Source organism: Prionailurus viverrinus, chromosome B2, assembly GCF_022837055.1.
Source record: "Prionailurus viverrinus isolate Anna chromosome B2, UM_Priviv_1.0, whole genome shotgun sequence".
In the NCBI taxonomy this organism is placed as follows: domain Eukaryota; kingdom Metazoa; phylum Chordata; class Mammalia; order Carnivora; family Felidae; genus Prionailurus; species Prionailurus viverrinus.
In genome coordinates this window covers 112,999,818-113,019,824 of record NC_062565.1, presented here as the reverse complement: position 1 = coordinate 113,019,824, position 20,007 = coordinate 112,999,818, and the positions used below count along the sequence as shown (strand labels likewise).

The 20,007-nt window shown below is 41.7% G+C and overlaps 1 protein-coding gene and 1 long non-coding RNA gene across 3 annotated transcripts in view; one reads left to right on the top strand and one right to left on the bottom strand.

The window, feature by feature from the left end:
• RNF217 (ring finger protein 217) overlaps positions 1–6,143 on the bottom strand; it is a 122,740-nt gene extending 116,597 nt beyond the window's left edge. The window contains exon 1 of the mRNA XM_047859506.1: positions 5,146–6,143. Coding sequence (XP_047715462.1) covers positions 5,146–6,018 — 873 coding nt within the window. The 5' untranslated portion in view covers positions 6,019–6,143. The remainder of the gene's footprint in view (positions 1–5,145) is intronic.
• The window catches only part of LOC125165959 (uncharacterized), a 91,211-nt gene continuing 76,823 nt past the window's right edge, over positions 5,620–20,007 (top strand). For both annotated transcript variants that reach the window (XR_007152272.1, XR_007152273.1), the window contains exon 1: positions 5,620–5,743. This is a non-coding gene — a long non-coding RNA (uncharacterized LOC125165959). The remainder of the gene's footprint in view (positions 5,744–20,007) is intronic.

Below are 20,007 nucleotides of genomic sequence, written 5' to 3'. Positions count from 1 at the left end.
CTTAACAAAAAGCTGGGAGTTTAAGTTCTAAGGCTCTTCTTTCTCTCTCTCTCACATCAGGAGTAAGGAAGATCCAGGGGCGTCTGGGTGGCTCAGTCAGTTAAGCATCTGACTTCGGCTCAGGTCATGATCTCAGGGTTCAAGTCCCACATTGGGGTCTGTGCTGATAGCTCAGAGCCTGGAGCCTGCTTTGGATTCTGTGGCTCCCCCCTCTCTCTGCCCTCCCCTGCTTGCTCTCTCTCTCTCTCTCTCTCTCTCTCTCTCTCTCTCTCTCCCTCAAAAATAAATAAACATTAAAAAAAAAAAAAGGAGTAAGGAAGAGCCTTCCAGTATAAAAGCTGAGCTCTGCTCTAGAAGGAAAGAAAATCACCACTCTAAAGGTTACAATTGACGCCTTGGATAAGTAGTACTGCTTGTCATGTTATTTGAGATCTCTTAGGCAGTGGAGCACAATGCCGGGTTTTTCTTCGTAGCCTCATCTCTAGACAGCTGGAAGAGACGGAAGGGAAACACCCAGGCAACACACGGACGAGGTTCTGCTGGTTCAGACCTCAGCCCTCAACAGGGTATTTCGTCCGCAGAAATCAAATGTCCATTAAAATCAGATTTTGAAAGGTAAAAGAAAAAAGAGATTATGAAGGAGATATGAAGAAATTATTAGAGACATATTATTAAAGAGGCAGAAGAGAGAAATAAGGGCATGAGTCAGTAAGGTGTGAAAGCAAATGTTATCCCACCCTTCAAATACACGTGTGAGCACACACATGCAAATTCTGGGCACAAAATAATAAGTTTACATATTCCTTCACTCTCACTTTTCAAACCTGTAGAGAAATGAAATGTATCCCAGTCTCATTATTCTTCACATTTTCAGGACTATCAAAATCACACCTGGCATGACAGGATCCAAAAATTCACCTGTGCGAAGATGGCTGTGTTCAAACTCCACATTGAACACATTAGCTTCTAAAAATACACAGGTTGGTTTAAGATTTAAAGGGAAAAAAGTAGGTTACACTTGTACCCATACAAGTCTGCATGACTCAGAGTTTAATAATAGGATACATAAGATGTCACCCTTAGGTCACCGATTCTAGGGTGACTATAGTAGACTGTCATTTTAAGACATCACCATCTAACAGCTGCTTTGTTCACAATCTGTAGAAGAAATATGTTGCTTGTCTCTATTAATACTCATCTGACAGGTGTGTACATTCCAACTCACATGCACCTGCCAGTTGGGAGCTCTTTGAAGCAGAGTGATGAAAGCCACAACAGCTGTTACCTTTAGACAGTCCTTAGCATACCCAATGTTCTCTTTATCTAAAGTGCTAAATAGTAACACTTCATATTATAATAAATTTTACTGTCTGAAACCAAAACCATGAAGGAAAGATATCAATGGAGGATTTCTGGAATAAGTGCAATATCGTTCTCTGAAACAAAAGAAGGCAACAATCTTGCCTCCTAGGAAGATGTGGTAGAGGCCAAACCAGCTGAGGAGGTTAACATTTACAATGGCTTAGTGACCTGCAGACATCCCCGGACTGTGTGCTTTGGCCATGGTCAGACATGCATACATAGGTCACTGGGAAATGCTTCTAAAATGTATGTATCAACGACTTATGGACCCAGGCAACATACACTAGTGTAACTTCCACTGTATCTGTCATGTGTTCTACAGCCCTTAAGCCAACACCTATGCAGTGGCAAAGATTATAATTTATCAGTTCAACCCTTCACCATGGCAATTGAAAATTGGGTGGTACACACTGAACTGTAAAGTCATTCCACTAAGAGGGGCTCCCCGCAGCCCCAGTCATGGTGATGACTGGAGAAGAATATTATGTTTCAAGAAATAAAACTATTATTTAGAAAGCACAGTATGCAGGTATTTAAGTCATGGCCTAATCTGCTTTCTCTGTACTGAAATAATGACCACAACTACTCATCCGCCTTCATTACACATGCAGTCCAGGGCATTAATGGAAATAAGACTTACCATCTAAAAATCCTTGTTCCCACCTTCCAAGTTCACACCTTCTTTCAAAGAACTCAGCCTCCCTTTTTAGAAGAACATTAATTTAACCAGGCAATATTCCAACTCACATTTAGTATGCATTTTTAATGTGTGTATAAAATGCTTAATAGAAAATCACCTCTATTTTCTTAAGTGATGTCAAATAATGCACTATTTGACACAAACTCAAAAACAAGTGAAAAATATCACTAATAACTTTTTATTTCAAATGCATCATTTTATTTTAAAAGGTCTTAAGAGCCTGCAAATTCGGGTTTAACAGATTTTAGTCTGTCAAACCCATGAAAGCTTATAAAATGAGAAAGAAAGCACTCAGTGTGCCCTTTTGATCTAGCTCAGTAAGGCAACAAAATAACTCTGCAGTTTGATTTGGTTTTGCTTCAGAACTGGCATGTCATTACAGGTCACGGTCTGCAATTCTATTTCATTGATGAGGAAATTAAGGCATAGAGAGGTTAAGTGACATGGAAACATAGACCCTTTGAATAGAAGTGACCTTAGAATTAACACAGACCAGAAATATTACAACCACAAGCCTGTATGTATTTTTATCCAATTGGTAAAAAATTCCATTTGCATAGAAGCTAAAAGTTCATCTAAAAAATCTTTAATTCTAACTTTCATAGCAAACTTAGTAAACCTGTTATTTTTGTCTGCTTTAAGACTTTGTCTTTTGCCTTTAACTTGAAGCTCACAGTAGAATTTAGCACGCAGGTAGAATACCACTTTCTGGCAATGGTTACTGGGGGTAATCTCATCCTCTCTTGGTCACTCAGCTCTTCAAAAATTTGGTAACTATTAGCTGAGCCTCTACCATATGTCCAACAGCATTCTAGGTGCTAAAGACACAGCAGTGAACACATCATGGGACAATTCCTGCCTTCGTGGAAACAAATTACATAAGTATAAGAGAGTGGGGTGAGGCTAAACTTGAAAAAGAGTGGTCAGTGAAGGCCATTTGGATGGCATTTGCATACAGATCTGAAAGAGAGGAGTGAGAGGAGTAGGCAAGCAAAGGGAATGGTATCTAGGGGGCTATTCCAGGCAAAAGGAACAACAAATGCAAAAACCCTGGGGTAGAAGCTTGCCTGGCCTGTGGGACTCATTTTTCCTGTTTAATATTTTAAATAAAGTAGGCTTTTCTTTACTGAAAGGTCTGTCCAATACTTTGGAAGAAAATCAGGGACATACATAACACCCATAATTACTGCAAACAAGTTTCAGATACGTCACTTGAGAGAAGTTTCTAGTGTTTGTGTATTATGACACTGCGCTCACCCTGCCACCCTTCCACTCCCCATTCCTTCTCTTCTCCATTACAGATCAAAATATTGACTGCCTACAACAAACTTATGGAGATTTATATATATATATATATATATATATATATATATATATATATGCTTTGGGAAAAGGGCCCACCTTAAGAAAATCAAACTAATGCAGAATACCTCAACCCACACCAGCTACCCTCCTTGAACTTCTAAACCCACAGCATCTGTATCCAGCCTTTAAGTATACCTGTTATTGTTACTCTGTTTACATCTCATTATATGCTACCTTGTATTGCTCTTGCATACACATCTGCTCTCACAGTGACTCCCTTGGAGCAGGGCCCATATTTGGGGAATGTCTGAATCCCACCACAGGGATCTGCACATGGATGGCACCAATATCTGTTTGCTGATGATGTCATAGAAACTACCACATGAGAGCAGACATTCCTCCTGTTTTAAGTATCTGTTTGTGGATACAGCATAAAAGAGACATCAGTCTCTTGCAGGCGTTTGGATAATCTCAACCATCTTGGCTAACTTACTGTTTGTGTAACATTCCATTCTGTTTAAGTTTCCCTTTGCATTTTTCGGTTGGGCACAGTACACACTTTCAGTCTAGACACCAGCATGGATTAGCCACAAAACACACAGGAACCACACTGTGTGGAATCCTGTTCAGTTCACTTCAGCCAATGTTATTAAACACTATTACTGGAAAGGGACTCAGCATAAAACTATCAAACACAAGGACTACAAGACATTGCCCATACAGTCTGGCAAAACAAACAGACACATAAGGAACTTCAGTGCCTGCAAGGCACACAGAAGTATTTTGAAAGTATATAAGCAGCGGCCCGGAAGGTGAGGAAAGGCTTCCCAAAAAGAGTTGGCACCTGAACAGCCAAGGGTTTTGAAAGATGAATAGGCCTAGGACAATCAGACATGGGATCAAAGGGCATTCCAGATTGTGCAAAACACTGGCAGAAACATAACAGCTTGAAAACTACTGGAAGAACTCATTCACCATCAGTGAAGGAAAGCTGGTCTATTGCACACTTAAGCTTTCCAAGAAAAAAAACAAGCTTTCAAATAAGGAGCCGAGGAAGAAAGTTTCACCACTGCTTGTTTTGTTAAGCCTCTTAGCCTCGCTTTCCTTTGTTTTGGTCTGTTTTGTTCCCTCTTAAAGAAATAAAGTACTGTGCTGGCATAAAACTTCAGTGAGGAAAAGTACTTCAACTTTATTGTGGAATAAGAAAAATGCTAAGTGGGCATGGGCCAAGGAATGAATAAATGAATGAATGAATGAATAAATGAATGAAAAAATAAATAAAACTTTTCTGGAATACATAAATGGAGCACAATTTAAAATTCAGGCATCATGGACCTGAAATACTAATTCCAACAATTCCAACGCTTCTCTTCACCAACTTAATACATACTTACAGTGTTTTGTGCCCACTATTTGTTAGTTTCGGGGATACTAGGCCTATGAGGCACTTTCATTGTCCTCCTTTTTGAGTGAGCTCTGGCTTGCAATTTAGTAAAAGAAATAAGCAGAGGACAATTCACTGTAGCCTGTTCCCTCCACGGTTGCCAACTTAAAGCCTGAAGCTCCTGCAGAGTTAAATTCCAGTCAAGTTAGCCGTGAGGTCAAACACACTTCAATAATAATTACACCGACAACAACTGGGATGTGAGAAACTGACAGAGGTCGTTGGTAGAATTGTCTCATCACCTCTTCCTGTGAACCCGGAGTTGGCGAGCTGGTGGAGGACCGCCTCGCCAGGGGCCTGAACACAAGAGGGGACAGAGTGGGGGTAGAGTTACCTGGGAGCTCAGGTAGACTTTGAGGCACTCCTCGCACACGGCCTTCTTGCAGCAGGGCAAGGGCTTGATGGGCTTGTCTTCCAGGCACACCCGGCACATCAGCACCATGAGGGGCACATAGGGATCCCCTACCCCACCCAGGTCAGAGTAGGGTGGAGCTCCCAACAGGCTGGGCACGGAGAATGGCTCGGGCGCCAGGTAGAACTCCAGCTCGATGCTGCCGCCGTCGGGGGACAAGGGGTCCGTCGGGAGGGACAGCCGGGGGCTGGGGAAGGAGGTGGGGGTGCTGGGAACGTTCGTCACCGGCGGAGCCCGAGGTGAAGATGCGGGTGGCGAGGGCTGCTCCGCGGTGGGGGCCTCGGGCAGGTCGTTCTCCACGCAGAACACGGAGCAGAAGACTTGTCTCTTGGCGGGGATTGGGCGCCGCTGACCCAGCACGTCCAAGACCAGTTCGTCCGCGGCCCCGACGCGGGTCCTGGGCTCCGGCTCTTCGCCCAGGGGCACGTCCTGCTGCTGTTCATGCCCTCCCTCGTCTCGGCCCCCTGCTTCCTCCTCCTCTTCCAGCTGCTGCTGCAAAGTCTGGGGGTTGAGGGGCCCGGTAAGTGCCAGTCCCGTGGGCTGCCCCGGCGCTCGGCTCTTCCTCCCGTCCGGGCCCCCCCGGCTCCCCGCGGGCTCCGGGGCGCTGGTGTCCGCGCAGCCCGAGTCGCTTCCGCAGCCACCGCCGCTCGGCTCGGCGGAGGCGGCGTGCGGCCCCGGCGCCCCGGCGCTGTCCCCCCGTGGCCTCGGGGGCTCGGGGTGGCCCGTGGCGCCGCCGGCGGGGCCCCGCGCCTCCTGCGGCCCGCCGCCGCTCACCGTGCTCTGCTCCTCGCCCATCGCCGCCCGCGGCCCGCGCCGCCGCTGCCCATCCAGCCGCCGGGACCCCCACCCGGCGCCGGCGGGCAGCGGGGGCAGCGGCTCGGCTCGACTCGCGGCTCCGCTTCTGCTTCCGGGTCCCTCCTCCGGGGCTGGGACGCCCCGAGCTCCCTCCGGGGAGCCCGTGCTCCCGGGCCGCGGCAGGCAGGGAGCCCGGCCCGCTCCGCCGCTCCTCCTCCTCGTCCTCCGGCGCGGCCGGGGACCGCCTCGGGGGCGCTGAGGGCCGCTCGCTCCGGGCGCGGGCGCGCCCGCCCCTCATGCAGGTCGGGGCGGTGCCCCGGGGCCCCCGCGAGCCCCCGGGCGGGGCAGAGGGTCTGGGGGTGGGGGGTGGGGAGGCGGCCGTCAGTCCCGCGCCATCGCGGGTCCCCGCTCCGGGCCGCGCGGGACGGGCGGCGGGAGGGCGGTGGTCGGAGCGTCCAGGGGCCTGTGGCGCCGCCGCGGCGCGCCCCGGGAGGTGCAGCGGGAGCGCGAGCGAGCCGCCGCGGCCCCTGGGGGAGAGGCCAGCGCGGGCGACCTCCCTCTGCTCCGGCTTCACCTAGAGCCCTCCTCGCTGCCCCGCACCCCACCCTTCTGGCGCACACCTCCCCACACGTACACACACGCGCAGGCACCCGCGCGCTCACTCACACGCACACCCCGAGTGGGTGTGATCTAAGCGCCGAGATGCTCTCTCGCGGCCAGAGTTCACACTCGGCCTCAACAAGCAGGCAGGCTGCCCTTCGGGCTACGCAGGAGATAGAACTTCCTACGGAATCACCGTATACTCAGAGCAGAAACTAGAGAACACTGGCTACTTAGGGTTTTGGTTTCTCTTGGGCCCGTCCAATTCGAAATCCTCCAAAGAGGGAGTTCAGAGAAATAACGCTAGGGTTTATCCGTTCAAAATGCTGCATGCACTAACTCTGCTTTCTGTCTGTGGAGGTCGGAAAGATCTTTGAAACCCACAAGGAAGCCAAAAGTGCTTTTAACCTACTCCTCCAACTGGAATCCTTATGAGAGCTGACAACTGATTTAAGCATTATCCCTCTTTCCTCCTCTTCAGTGTTCTCTTACGAACTTTTTCTTAACCCTTTAAATATTCCAGACTAGGTAGCACAAGGTAGTAAAATGGCCTGGCCTAATTAATAAACTGGCTCATTGATGGGAATCGGGAGGAGTTCGTTACATTAGCATAACCGTATTTATCTCCAAAAGGGTTTCAAAGACAATTATTTTTGAGCCAGTACTTAATTATGTGTTGATCTATCTGTATTTTACAGGAAGTATTAGTCACCCAGGCTGGTGTGTTTTAGTTCCTTAAAGCCAATGAAAACATTTTGGGGAAGCCAGCCCTTGTTTTTTCGTCTTGAGAGGGAATTCAGTTTACACATCCATGTAACAGGAAAGAGTTGTGAAGTGTGTAGCATTTGTCTTGAAGTTGTAATTGGTTTGTTCTGAAATATTTCCCAAACCAGTTACAAATGCGAGAAAGGCTACTGATCATGCAATACCAAGAAAACAGTGCAACACCAAAGCACATTCCTATCCTTTGTGTCTGATGCTCAGTTGCACCCTAGCGGGATGAACCCAATCAATCAGTCGAAATGCCACCTCATTTATCAGTCTGACCCAAGAACGAAGAATTCTTACTTGGAAGAATAAATGCTATTCAATAATTTTTTTTTTCCTTCCATTTTGGATAGTTTCCTGTTAACTACTGTCTCTTCCAAATGATACCTCTCGTGTTTGATGTTCTAAGGGCTGGGATAAGAAGATACATGTGTGTGCCTTTTGTGTATGCCATCTGATAACTATTGCTCTATTCTTTCAAAAGAGATACAAAAGTAATCTGTATTATCCAGGTGACAACAGGCTAAACGTAAGACCAGAGTAACAATAATGAATACAAAAAGTGTAACTCCAGAGTGTCTATAGGAATCAAACACCTTAAGGTCTTCCCATAGTTTTGGGACTCCTTCCCCCATACATATTTGTCATGGGAGTTCCAAGAACTAGTTCTTGCAGTCCCCACCACCTTGTTCCTTATCCCTTAGGCTTTAGTTCACTGGAGATGGCTCTCCTTGCCACTGAACCAACTAGAAATCACTGCTGGAAATCCTGAAGGCTTCCCCAAACACTCAGCCCTTCTTGCCATGACTTCATTTCCATGGGATTCATCCATCTTTGTGAAAATAAAATAGATCCATGGCATGTCATACCTCCTCCCTCCAGACAGACTCAGACTTGCCTGAATCCCGGGCTCAGCCTCCCTGGTGTTCAATCTGGGACACTGGCAGCATGGAAATGAGTTAAAATGCAAAGTTAAAATTCCGGTCAGACCATCAATTTCCCCTGAAATGAAATGCATGAAGCACCTATAATGATTGTGCTGACAGGATTCACTTTTTTAAAAGGATTGGTTGAAAACATAGTCACCATAACATAAATTTCACTCATCTACCACAAGCTTAATATTCTTGTAACTCAGGCCATCTGCCCCGCATCAGGCTGTGTACAGTTGTTAGTACAACATAAACACTGCCACTGCCACTTTTATCTCTCAATACTTTCTAATCTGCAATGAGCTGTGCACCTTCCCTAAAACCAAGACTAGCATTAGAAGACGATGTCAAGTGTGAGAACTGACATAGTCAACTGCTTTAGGTCGTTATTAAACATTATTTTTTTTTATTACCTACTTTTATTATCCTGGCCTTTCAACATGACTTGAAAATTTTTATTCAGATATTAATTCGAACATAAAAAAGCTTAGATTTATTAACTTATTAGAAAGATGTTGCAAGATGGCAGAAGAGCTGTGCATCACTTTAAGGTTACATATTGAGGGTAAAACATCATTTCTTCTTGCCTGTTGTGGAAAAGAAATGCATAACATTTAAATACCGTAAGATAATTATCCAGGGAATACCTGACTTGTTTTTCCTCCTGTCTTTCAACTATCCAAACAAAATTTTTCAAACAAATTCATTTCCTGAAGAGGAATAAACAGGATGGAATGGTCTACTAGGTCTGCTTCTGAAAGACACAGTTGAATGTTGGTCCTCACTTTCCTGTTCTGTCCTCTTCACCCATGGAGGAAGAGAACCTGGATTCATTAAGGAAAAGGGCATCAAGAAGAAAAGAATGGGACACAATTGTTTCCCTTTCTTTTGCCACCCTAAACTCCCTAAATCCAAATAGTAGGCTTTTGTAAGATGAAGTTAAAAATAAAACAAAACAGTACATTCCTTCCGCTTATAAAATAAAAGTCTAAATGTTTGGAATATAGAGGAAACCAAGAAGAAAAAGGAGGACAAGGTGGGGTGGGAAAAGGAAGAAAAGGAGGAAAGTATGAAGGAAGGAAGGAAGGAGGGAAGGAAGAAATGAGACGAAGAACTTCAGCCAATACTCACTACCCCAAATAACTACTTTAACATATTGAGATATTTCATTCTAGTGTTTGCATCTGTGTGTATAAAAATATACTAGACAGTATACTCTCTTTTCCTGCTTTTTTTCTGCTTTTTTTAAAAACTTAGTAATATATCCTGAATAGTTTCCATATAATTAAAACATGTGTACATCATTATGATTCGTGACCATATAGAATTTTACTATGTACATGCATCACAATTTATTTAATGAATTCTATTTTATTTTTTAAATTAGATTATTTATGATCTCAAGGTATATAACACTTAATATATGTTAATATTTCTGCTATAACCTTTGTTACATTCCTAATATACCATAGCATAAGTTCTAAAATTAAATTGCTTCAGAAGAGGGTAAATGTACTTTTGTAGCTTTTGGCACATATTATCCCAGAAACTTAACACCAATTTATAGTCCCATCAATAATGAGACTATGAGTCTACTCTCCTAATCATTCTAAGACTTTTAAAAATTCAAATGCTATAAATAACATCTTGTGTTTTAATGTGTGTATTCTTTTAAATAAAAAAGGGCAAGATCAAATCTCCTTTGGATATTTACAGTCTCCTTTGGATATGTACATTGTTGTGATTCTCTATTCCTGAAATTATGGTCTGACAGCTTCCTTTCCTCATCTTGTTTTTGAATTTCCTCTTTAGTCTTCCAGTGACAATAGTGGTCTAAAAATGTGCAGAGATAAACTCAGTCATAATTAATACTTCTAAATCCATAATACCAATCCCTCATTTCCAAAATACAGATTTATTTATTTGAGTGCACAAACTCATTCCCAAATGAGTATTTTACCAAGGAAATCCTGTATCTCAACCCACACTGTGGAAGCTCTTTAAGACAAAAAAAAGATCCACTGACAATGTAAAATTGACCCTTCCTGAACAGAAAACCAGTTCCCTGATCACTGAAGGAGTCACCAAGAGCTTGCTTTTTTAAGGGCAACACAAACTTTCCACTACTGTGGCTTTGGTTTCCCAGAAAGATGTCAGCCCTGGCTCTGCATTTAGAAATCCCTAATCTCCTCTTCCCAAGCACATAGTGACATGAATAGAGAGGCATGTTCTCTCTGTTCCTCAGCTTCTCTTTCTAAAAAGGGTGTCAAGTCACAGCCTTCCCCTGACAGGCTTTGTTTATAGCAGAAGTCAGAGAAATTTACAGCCTGGCTCCTCCCTGGCCCCGAGACTGGAATGGTTCATTGGTTTAGTAAGCAAGAGCAAGATAAATCTCTTTTTGTACAGCCCCCAGGATCATCGTTGCTAGGTAATTCACAGGGAAGGAAATAATTTTGTTCAAACTAAAAGATAATCAAGCATCCAAGTAACAGAGCCAAAGATGCACTTGTACAAAACAACACTTTTAGCTCTGAAGAGCAAAGATTTTCTTAGCAAGAGGAAATCTCTTCCAAATTAGGAAAGAGGTAAAAGGTAATTCAGAGAAGATTTATTTAGAACAATGGGAAGTGCTTACAAAATTATGCTAAGTGAAAAAGGGCAAGAAAAATGTAATGTGTGATATGACTACAACTCTGTAGGCATGTGTATTATAAAGACCAAAAAAATAGCAGTTATTGTATAAGGATGATGTTGTTATAATTGTCTTCTTCCTAAGATTTCTAAAATATTATATTGCTTTTATATTGGCCAAAAGGGAAAAAGAAGATTTTTTAAAAGAGGGAAACAGTTTCATCCTAATGAACAGAGGAATGGGCTTGGTGTTAATAAAGGGTATTTGTGGGGCGCCTGGTTGGCTTTGTGGGTTAAGCGTCCGACTTCGGCTCAGGTCATGATCTCACGGTCTGTGAGTTCGAGCCCCGCGTGGGGCTCTGTGCTGACAGCTCAGAGCCTGGAGCCTGTTTCAGATTCTGTGTCTTCCGCTCTCTCTGCCCCTCCCCTGTTCATGCTCTGTCTCTCTCTGTCTCAAAAATAAATAAACGTTAAAAAATTAAAAATAAATAAATAAAATAAAGGGTATTTGCATGTACACTTGTGATAGTTAACGTAAGCAAGTTTTCTTATTTGTGTTACAATTCAGTTTAAGAAACATTTCCTGAATGTCTATTAGATCCTATGTCAGGCTCTGGAAAATTCAGTTTACTTATTTATTCAATGGAGAAAATAACTCTTTTCCCAAATTTTCCTTTATTATGAACTTTAAAGCATCTATGAAACATTTTAAACTGTCCAGAGCATATCTTGCCTGTATATAGAACCCCAGTTCCTAGTATTTGGCACATATTTAGTTCTCAATAAAACATTTTTAAAGGACAAAAACAATGATGGAATGGTCATCTATAGTTATGTAAGCATTATATAGAACTATGGTTCTCAAATTATGTGCCAAGTTGCCCTGAGGCACAGCAGCAAACTGCCAGGGGTACCGTGAGATATTTAAAATTCTTGGGGCCCCTGGCTGGCTCAGTCAGTGGAGCATGTGACTCTTGATCTCAGGATCATGAGTTTGAGCCCCACGTTGCAGGTAGAGGATTACTTTTTGAAATTTTAAAAAATAAAATAAAATTCTTTGGGAATCACGGCATTGCTGTCAGACACCATGCAAACTGTGATTATTAAGTTGTCTGGACCTAATTACTCTTAGGGATTTCTTTTTGCCTAAAGAGCACCATGAAAAATAACTGAGGCACACAGGTGCCATAAACTGAGGAAGTCTGGAACCTTAGATTGAAAACCTGAGACACAGGGCAGAAACAACAGGATAAACACTGTAAACTCTTAGAAATTTATACTTTAAACTGACAAGATACACTCCTATAGTAAAGGATTAACCTTGCCTAAAGAAAGGTTTGGTCCTCAACCCCAGTTCCTAGGAGTAAACTCTAGGCCTTGCCTGCAGGAAATGAGTCTGTTTGCCGGGAGTCCTTAGGCCATGCAACGTAGTCTATGCTAACAATGTTATTTATGGTGAAAGTCTTGGGTCATGTGGTATCAATCTGGCTTCTGGAAGGACTGGGAACTAAGATTAACCACTTGGGTGGTTAGCCATGTGTACATCACTGACTTCCAATAAAAACCGTGGACACTAAGGCTTGGTGAGATTTCGTGGTTGACAGTATTCCATTTATAATGTCACACATCGTTGCTGAGAGAAATAAGCCCCATTCACGGAATTCCCCTAGGAGAGGGCAGCTGGTAGCTTCATGCATGGTCTCTCCTGAACCCTGCCTTGTATAGGTTTGCCTGTTGCTGATTGTAATCTGTGTCCTTTCACTGTAATAAGCCATTACTGTTGAGTAGACATGTTTGTTGAGCTCTGAAAGTCCTTCTGAAGAATCAGTGAAACTGTAGGTGGCCTAGGGAACTTCATGAACTGCACCACTACAAAAATGGACGTTCGTTAACTTTTATCGGTTTTCATTTTCTTTGTTTTTGCAAGCAGAGAGAAGTCATTGTAGAAGGTATTGTATCAGTTAGTGCAAGAATAAGACAATTTTAATATTAAAAAAGAGAAATGTATCACCTTGTTCTTGTCACACAAGAAAGTTGATTTCCTCAGATAACATAGATAAGCAATGGGCTCTTTTGATTTGTGGCTGCTTGAAATTGGTTTTGACATTTTGCTTGCAAAATCTAGCAAAGGATTACATGATTCTGAAACTTTTTAAGCTGACAGCTTAAGCCATCCAGTTATATTTATTTTTAAAATATGGAAAATAATTTTATCTATTTATTTCTTAACACACTTGCTACCAGGTTGGAATGGGAGAACCCAGCTGCCTTTGGGGACTGTTAAATACCACAAGCTGTTTCTCAAACATTGTGGAATCAATAAAGCTCAAAATATTTTCTAAAATACTTAAAAAAAATTTCTCAACATGCAAGGATCTTAAAAAGCTTTTTATTCACATATTGCTAACTCATTTACATTTTATTTTTTCTTATCTTCATAGGATTTTGGAGCTGTTATTATGCGTTTTATGGGAATGATGTTTTTATTCCATAATTATATAAGGGAGAAAGCTCTAGACTGGGCATATTTATTATTTGTATCTGATTCCTATTTTGCCATTAATTGTCTATTTCTAGGCCTGTGTGTTTACTTCTGTGAAATGGGCAGATTGAACTGGATGACTTTAAATTTCATTTCAATACTAAAATTACCATTTTCAGTTTAACCACTAGATATTAATCCATACTTTGTGCATATTATTGTGAAATGTATAGGTGAAGAGTTACAAATGATGACTAGAACTCAATCCATGCCCTGAGGAATCTCTCAGTTAAAGAGAGAAGACAGATGTCTAACTATAATATCAGTTAGATTTTGGTGGTTGTGTGATTGTAGAACCATAAGTTCAGGAGTATTGGAGTTGCAGTACAGGGGAGTTTCTGCCTTGGTAGATCACAGAATGTTTTGTGGAGGGCCTGGAAGATGAATTCTATTTTTCCAGATGGAGAAGGTGGTAAGGATAGTAAATATTTCGGTATAAGGAACTGTATGAGCAAACACATGATGGTGCCTTGAGTGGCAGCTAGTGGTCCTAGTGTCTAATCCTATGTGTCATGTAGAAAAAGGACAGGAGATGAAGCAGGGAAGGTAAACTGTCACAAAATTGTTTAGCGATTTTGCTGGATAGTTCTATTTGTCCTTTTAAATACCCTTCTGCTTTTGTCTCTTCTCTGCTCCTGGAGGCTGACACACAGGGACACATATCAATTGCCCTATGCCTTCCAATGAAGTTCAACCAAGGGAAGGCACTAGCAGGTGATCAGAGGACTGGAGTGTTTATTCTGGTTCTCAATCAGCCAGGTCCTTGTGGCCTATCTATACCCCTCTGTGGAAGGCCATAGGTATTATCACTGGCCTCTGGGAGTTTCTCCCTTCAGGCCAAAGGGAGGTGTATTAGTTTCATTGGTCTGCTGTAAGAAAATACTGCAAACTGGATGGCTTAAAACAACAAAAACTTTACTGTTTCCTAGTTCTGGAGGCTAGAAGTCTGAAATCAAGGTGTCTACAGAACCATGCACCCTCTAAAATCTGTAGGGGAGAATCCTTCCTTGCCTCTTCTAGCTTTGTGTATTTGCTAGCAATCATTGACATTCCTTGGCTTGTGGAAGCATCACTTCAATCTTTGTCATCACATAACCATCTTTTCCCTGTGTGTCGCTCTTTATGTCTCTTCTCTTCTTCCTTTAGGGACATCAGTCATAGTAGATTATGGGCCCACCCCCCTCCACTGTGACCTTATATTAACTAATTACATCTGCAATGATCTTATTTCCAAACAGGAGAACATTCTGAAGTCCTGAGGACTGAGGCTTCACATTTCCCTTTGGGGGACACAATTCAACTAATACTGAGATGTAAGGCTCTCCACAGTTGCTAATCCCAGGGTACTGTTCTATCTTATGCAAGTGCTAAACCATGTCCACACCTTTGCCACTGGCTCCATTACTAAGGCGTCATCCTCTTACCCAGTCTGTGCCATCTGTTTTCTTGAGAGATTCTGATTATGTAGATTAGATTGTCTTGACAATGATTTGATTAGGTGTTGTGTTTTGTTTTAGACAGTGGGATATATTTAATAGGAGAGGAATGCTCAGTTCTGGGTTTAAAAAAAATAATGTGGCAAAGTAAAATACACATTAGAGGAAAGAGAGACAGGAGGCAAGACACGAAGTAGAACCCTATTGTTGCATTGTCTTGTTGCAACATGCCGAGGTCTAAAGTGGGAAGCAACACCAATGGCCTCCTGTATTCTAGAGCAAAATGCAAAGTCTTCCTTACAGCCATTCCTATGGCTCCCCCTTTTCCCATACTATCTCTGCCCTCCACCTCTCCCTCACTCACTACCCAGACTCCAGACTCTCATTAGCTCTTTGCTCTTCTTCAAATGTCCCACTCATACTCTACCCCATGGCTGGGGATGTTCTTGCTCCTTGTCATATGCTTGGGCCCTTCTAACTGTCTTCTGGTCTCTGCTCAGCATGTTCCTCTGTTACTGAGGGCTTCCTTAACCAACCTTAAAAAAATATCACCATCCTCATGTACTTCATCCCCAGTCGTTTGTAGCTCTTTACTTTTGTTTTCCTCTATAATCCTCATCATGTGAGGACTATATATTTCTTTATTTCTTAATTGTCTCCCTCTTTCTTATATTTTAAGCACCATGAGAACAGAGGTTTTTTTTTTCCTGTTTGCCATTCCGTCCCCAGTGCCTGGCATGTAGTAGGTGCTCAACATTTATGAAATGGTAGTCACCATTAGAGATAGAATCTGTGGGATATGGTAATAGATGTAATGTGGTGAAAGGGGCAAAAGGAATTAAATATGGCTCCAGAAGGTGTTTGGTTTTTTTGGGTTGTTGTTCGTGATTTCATACAGGTATGCCTTTCTACAACAGGAAGATTTGTCAGCCTAATTTAGTTATCTTTGTATTTTACACTTCAAAGAAAAGGTTAATCTTTCATTTTCAATGTCATGTAAAAGTCCAAGTGTTAGTCATAGAAACCAATAATTCCTGGGGTGCCTGGGTAGCTCCCAGCCAGTTGGTTAAGTGTCCCACTCTTGATTTCAGCTCAAGTCATGATCTCACGGTTGTGAGACTGAGCCCCACATCAGACTCTGCTCTGACAGCAAGGAGCCTGCTTGGGATTCTCTCACCCTCTCTCTCTCTCTGCCCAGCCCCTGCTCACTCTCTCTCTCAAAAATAAATATACATTTAAAAAATAATAATCAGTAAGTCCTATGAGAAATGTGAATAGGTTGTGACTCATATGTTTTTTAAGATTGTGCTTCTGACTTGTATTCTGTTAGTCTAGCAACAGATTCTATTGATATTATTCTGTCTGTGGTTGTGGCTGGGAATTCTAGCACTTTTTCCCCACTTTCCTTTAACTTCATGTAACTTATGATGCCTGTGCCTCATCAGTTGACTCAGTGCTTCCTTTTTAACATCTAATACTTAAGTTAGAGAATTAGTCAATGTGTTTAATATGATTATCCAGCTTGTTCTGTGATGCATGATATTTGTTATTTAATTATTTGTTTCCAATTTTAGACATGACTAAGAAATAATGTGAAATTATAACTCAACAATGGTCGATGGCACGGGCTTTCCAATGCCTAAGAAACCGTCTAGCTTAGTGCCAGCTCTTCTCAAAATGACATCTGTGGAAGAAATTCTGCAGGCATGAGGGGACATAATCTGCTGACATCTAGTTGTCAGAGTGAATCATGGATTTACAAAACCTCTCAGACCCTATGCTTGAGAGGATTTATGTTATTATTTTAAGAATAGAATAATCCTTTTAAATTCATAGGGAAAATGAAGTAATAAAATGAGGGTAATATTTTAATGTTACCAGTGATAAGTGACTGTCAATGAACTTGAATCAAACAAGACTTGACTCTTGGGAAAACTACCTTTTTTGTTTTCCTCAGGAAATATTATGATCAGTAAAGTATTTAAAGTCTAGATATAATTCTTACCATTTATGTTCATTGAAATGCAGCAGTGAAGGTTCAGAGTGTATGACCATTCATTAGTTTTATTTATAATACTCACCTGAAAGACTATAAAATAAACCGTAAAAATGGGAACTTAGAAATTCAATTGTTTATTTAAAAATTATGTTAAAATTAAATTATAAATATAATTTAAATATAAATTATAAAAAAAGTCAAATGTTCCCAGCATGTTCCTAGCATGTTCCTTGCTAGGGAGGATTATGGCTCTTGGTTTTATGCTGTTTTCCTCTAATTCCAAGGCAGCCAGATTAGTTTTGCTAAGGTTAGCTTTGGAAAAATATTGTGAAGCAAACAACGTGTGTGTTGGTGTCTCCTCTGTCTTCCCTTGCTCATGGTATCATTGCTGGGATCTTACGCTGGTACCTGGAAAATAGTGTCATTCGTATATTAATCTTCAGAATTTGTCTCCATTATTCCCTCTATCAAAGCTTCCCTTGGGGCACCTGGGAAGCTCAGTTGGTGGAGCGTCCGACTATTGATTTTGACTCAGGTTGTGATCCCAGAGTCATGCGATCAAGCCCTACATCAGGCTTTCCACTGAGCCTGGAACCTGCTTAAGAGTTTCTCTCTCTCCCTCAGCCCCTGTACCCCACTCTCACTCTCTCTCTCTCTTTCTAAAATTTAAGAGAAAAAAATCTTACTTTACGTATATCCAATTCCCTCAGGCTTTTGTGCTGCCTCCAAATGACAAGGGGCAATTAATGTCATTAATAATAATACCACACATGTCTATAATGTGAGTTACAGTGTGTTTTCATGGGTATTATGTCATCTGATTCTTCGAAATTAACTGATAGAATGTAATACACAGAAGTCAGAGAGAAAGCATGAGTGAGAGATGCAGAGAGAGGAAGACAGAGAATCTCAAGCAGGCTGTGCACTGGTAGCATAGAGCCTCGACACAGGGGCTCCATCTCAGGAGCTGTGAGGTCATGACCCAAGCAGAAATCAAAACTCAGACACTCAGGAGTGTCTGGGTGGCTCAGTCAGTCGAGTGTCCAACTTCAGCTCAGGTCATGATCTCACAGCTCATGAGTTCGAGCCCTGCATTGGGATCTGTGCTGACAGCTCAGAACCTAGAGCCTGCTTCGTATTTTGTGCCTCCCTCTCTCTCTGCCCCTCCCCCGCTCACACTCTGTCTCTCTCTCTCTCTCTCTCTCTCTCTCTCTCAAATGTAAATAAACATTAAATTTTTTTTAATCAGACGCTTAAATGACTGAGCCACCCAGGCACCCCTAATTTTTACATTTTTAAGATGCTATTTTTTAACAAGGAAAAAATATGAAACAAAATGCAGACCACAAAATCTAAAATGTTTACTATCTGCCACTTTATAAAGTTTTCCTATCTCTAGATTAGTATTATAATCTTTATTAAAAGATGATTAAACATAGGCAAAGCTATATACAGGGAAAGAGCTAGAAGCCCTTTGACTTTAAATATATCTTTAACTAATGCACTTGCTCGTTCACCCTCCCTCTTTCTCCCTCTCTCTCTCTGTGTCTCTTAATTTCTTTTGCTTAGAAAGGAGTGAGAACAGTTACTTGCTTCTCACTAATCATAGCCTGAGATTCTGCTGACCTCACCCTGCTTACTTATCTGTTTCTTTGAACCTGTAGTAATGAGAAGGCAGTGAAATAGTAGATAAAAAAAAAGGGGAGAAGAAAGGAGGGGACTATGGAAGACTTGTTTAATTTTGGAAATCAAAGTTTCCAAAAAAGAATAGGAGTGATACTTCCCTTTGCTTTCCCTGAATTCAAATCTATCTGCAAGTATGCGTACTTACTAATAAGAAAGATGACAAGTAGGAAGAAGATGAAGAATGAGCATTTATTGGACACTTACTTTGTACCAAGAACTCTAGGATGTACTTTTATAAATACCATCTCACTTAATTTTCAGTTTATACCAGTATTGTCCTATGCATATCAAATACTCAGGCACCCTCTGTAATTCTTAGCAGCTCATGGAATAATGTGGTCCTAGAGATATCTAACAGAAAGAGTAGATAGAGTTAGTAATATGTAATGATACTCTACAGAAGTAAAATCCCTACCTAGGATATGGTCCAAATAGCTCTTATAGGACATGCAACATCAGGAAACTTTGTCTAATTCCCAACTGTGCTAATGTTTAAATCACATAGTTACTTGGTCTTTAATTTCTCATTTGTATAATTAGAGGGTTTACCTGGATCACTTGAATTTGCTCCATCTCTGAGGGCTAGAAGTTTGAAATACTGCCACTGGATCTACTGGAGATAACATCTTTCCAGGCCCAAAACATACCAACATGTTAACACAACAAAACGTTGCAAGGGAGTTGTATTGGGATGTTGACTCTCATGAAGGCAATGAAAGTAAACTGGGATTATGTTCAATAGAAAATACAATGGTTTGAAATACTTATCAACTTTCCTTGACATAGTAGACACTTTAATTGAACTTTTTCTCTTAGAGACTTAAGAGTTCTATGTGTCTTTAAAATTTCAAAAACTTACAACCAAGGTTTGCTTCTATAGCCATGTAAGTTCCTAGTGGACTGATCCTCTCTTAAATAACAAACTATAAAATCTAAATCAAAAGCAAAAACAAAACAAACAACAAAAAGACAAAAGAGAGAGAATGAGAGAGAGAAAGAAAGAGAGAGAAAGAAAACTAAGTGAAATCTCTGGACCATGTGCCAAAGCAGGCATATTCTGGGAGAGAGTTGACATTGAAAGAACAAACTGACTCATGATGAGGCTGCTGTTTCTATACCTTAAACCTGAGGACAGATCATTGTCTATGCTGTGCAAGGTGGCAGAAAACCTGTTAGAACACTCAGAGGTTTGAATAACCAGAAGACTATTTAGTGCAACATCAGCTGCCAGAAAGCGAAGGGGAAATCCCATAAACAGAGAGCCAGAAGAGTAAGTCACAAATTCTATGTATTCATTCTGCCAAAATCTCTGGATGACCCTGAAACACAGATGCATGGGGCAGACACTAAGCAACCCTTTCTAAGGAGAAAATAATTAAACTGAGATGGAAGCCA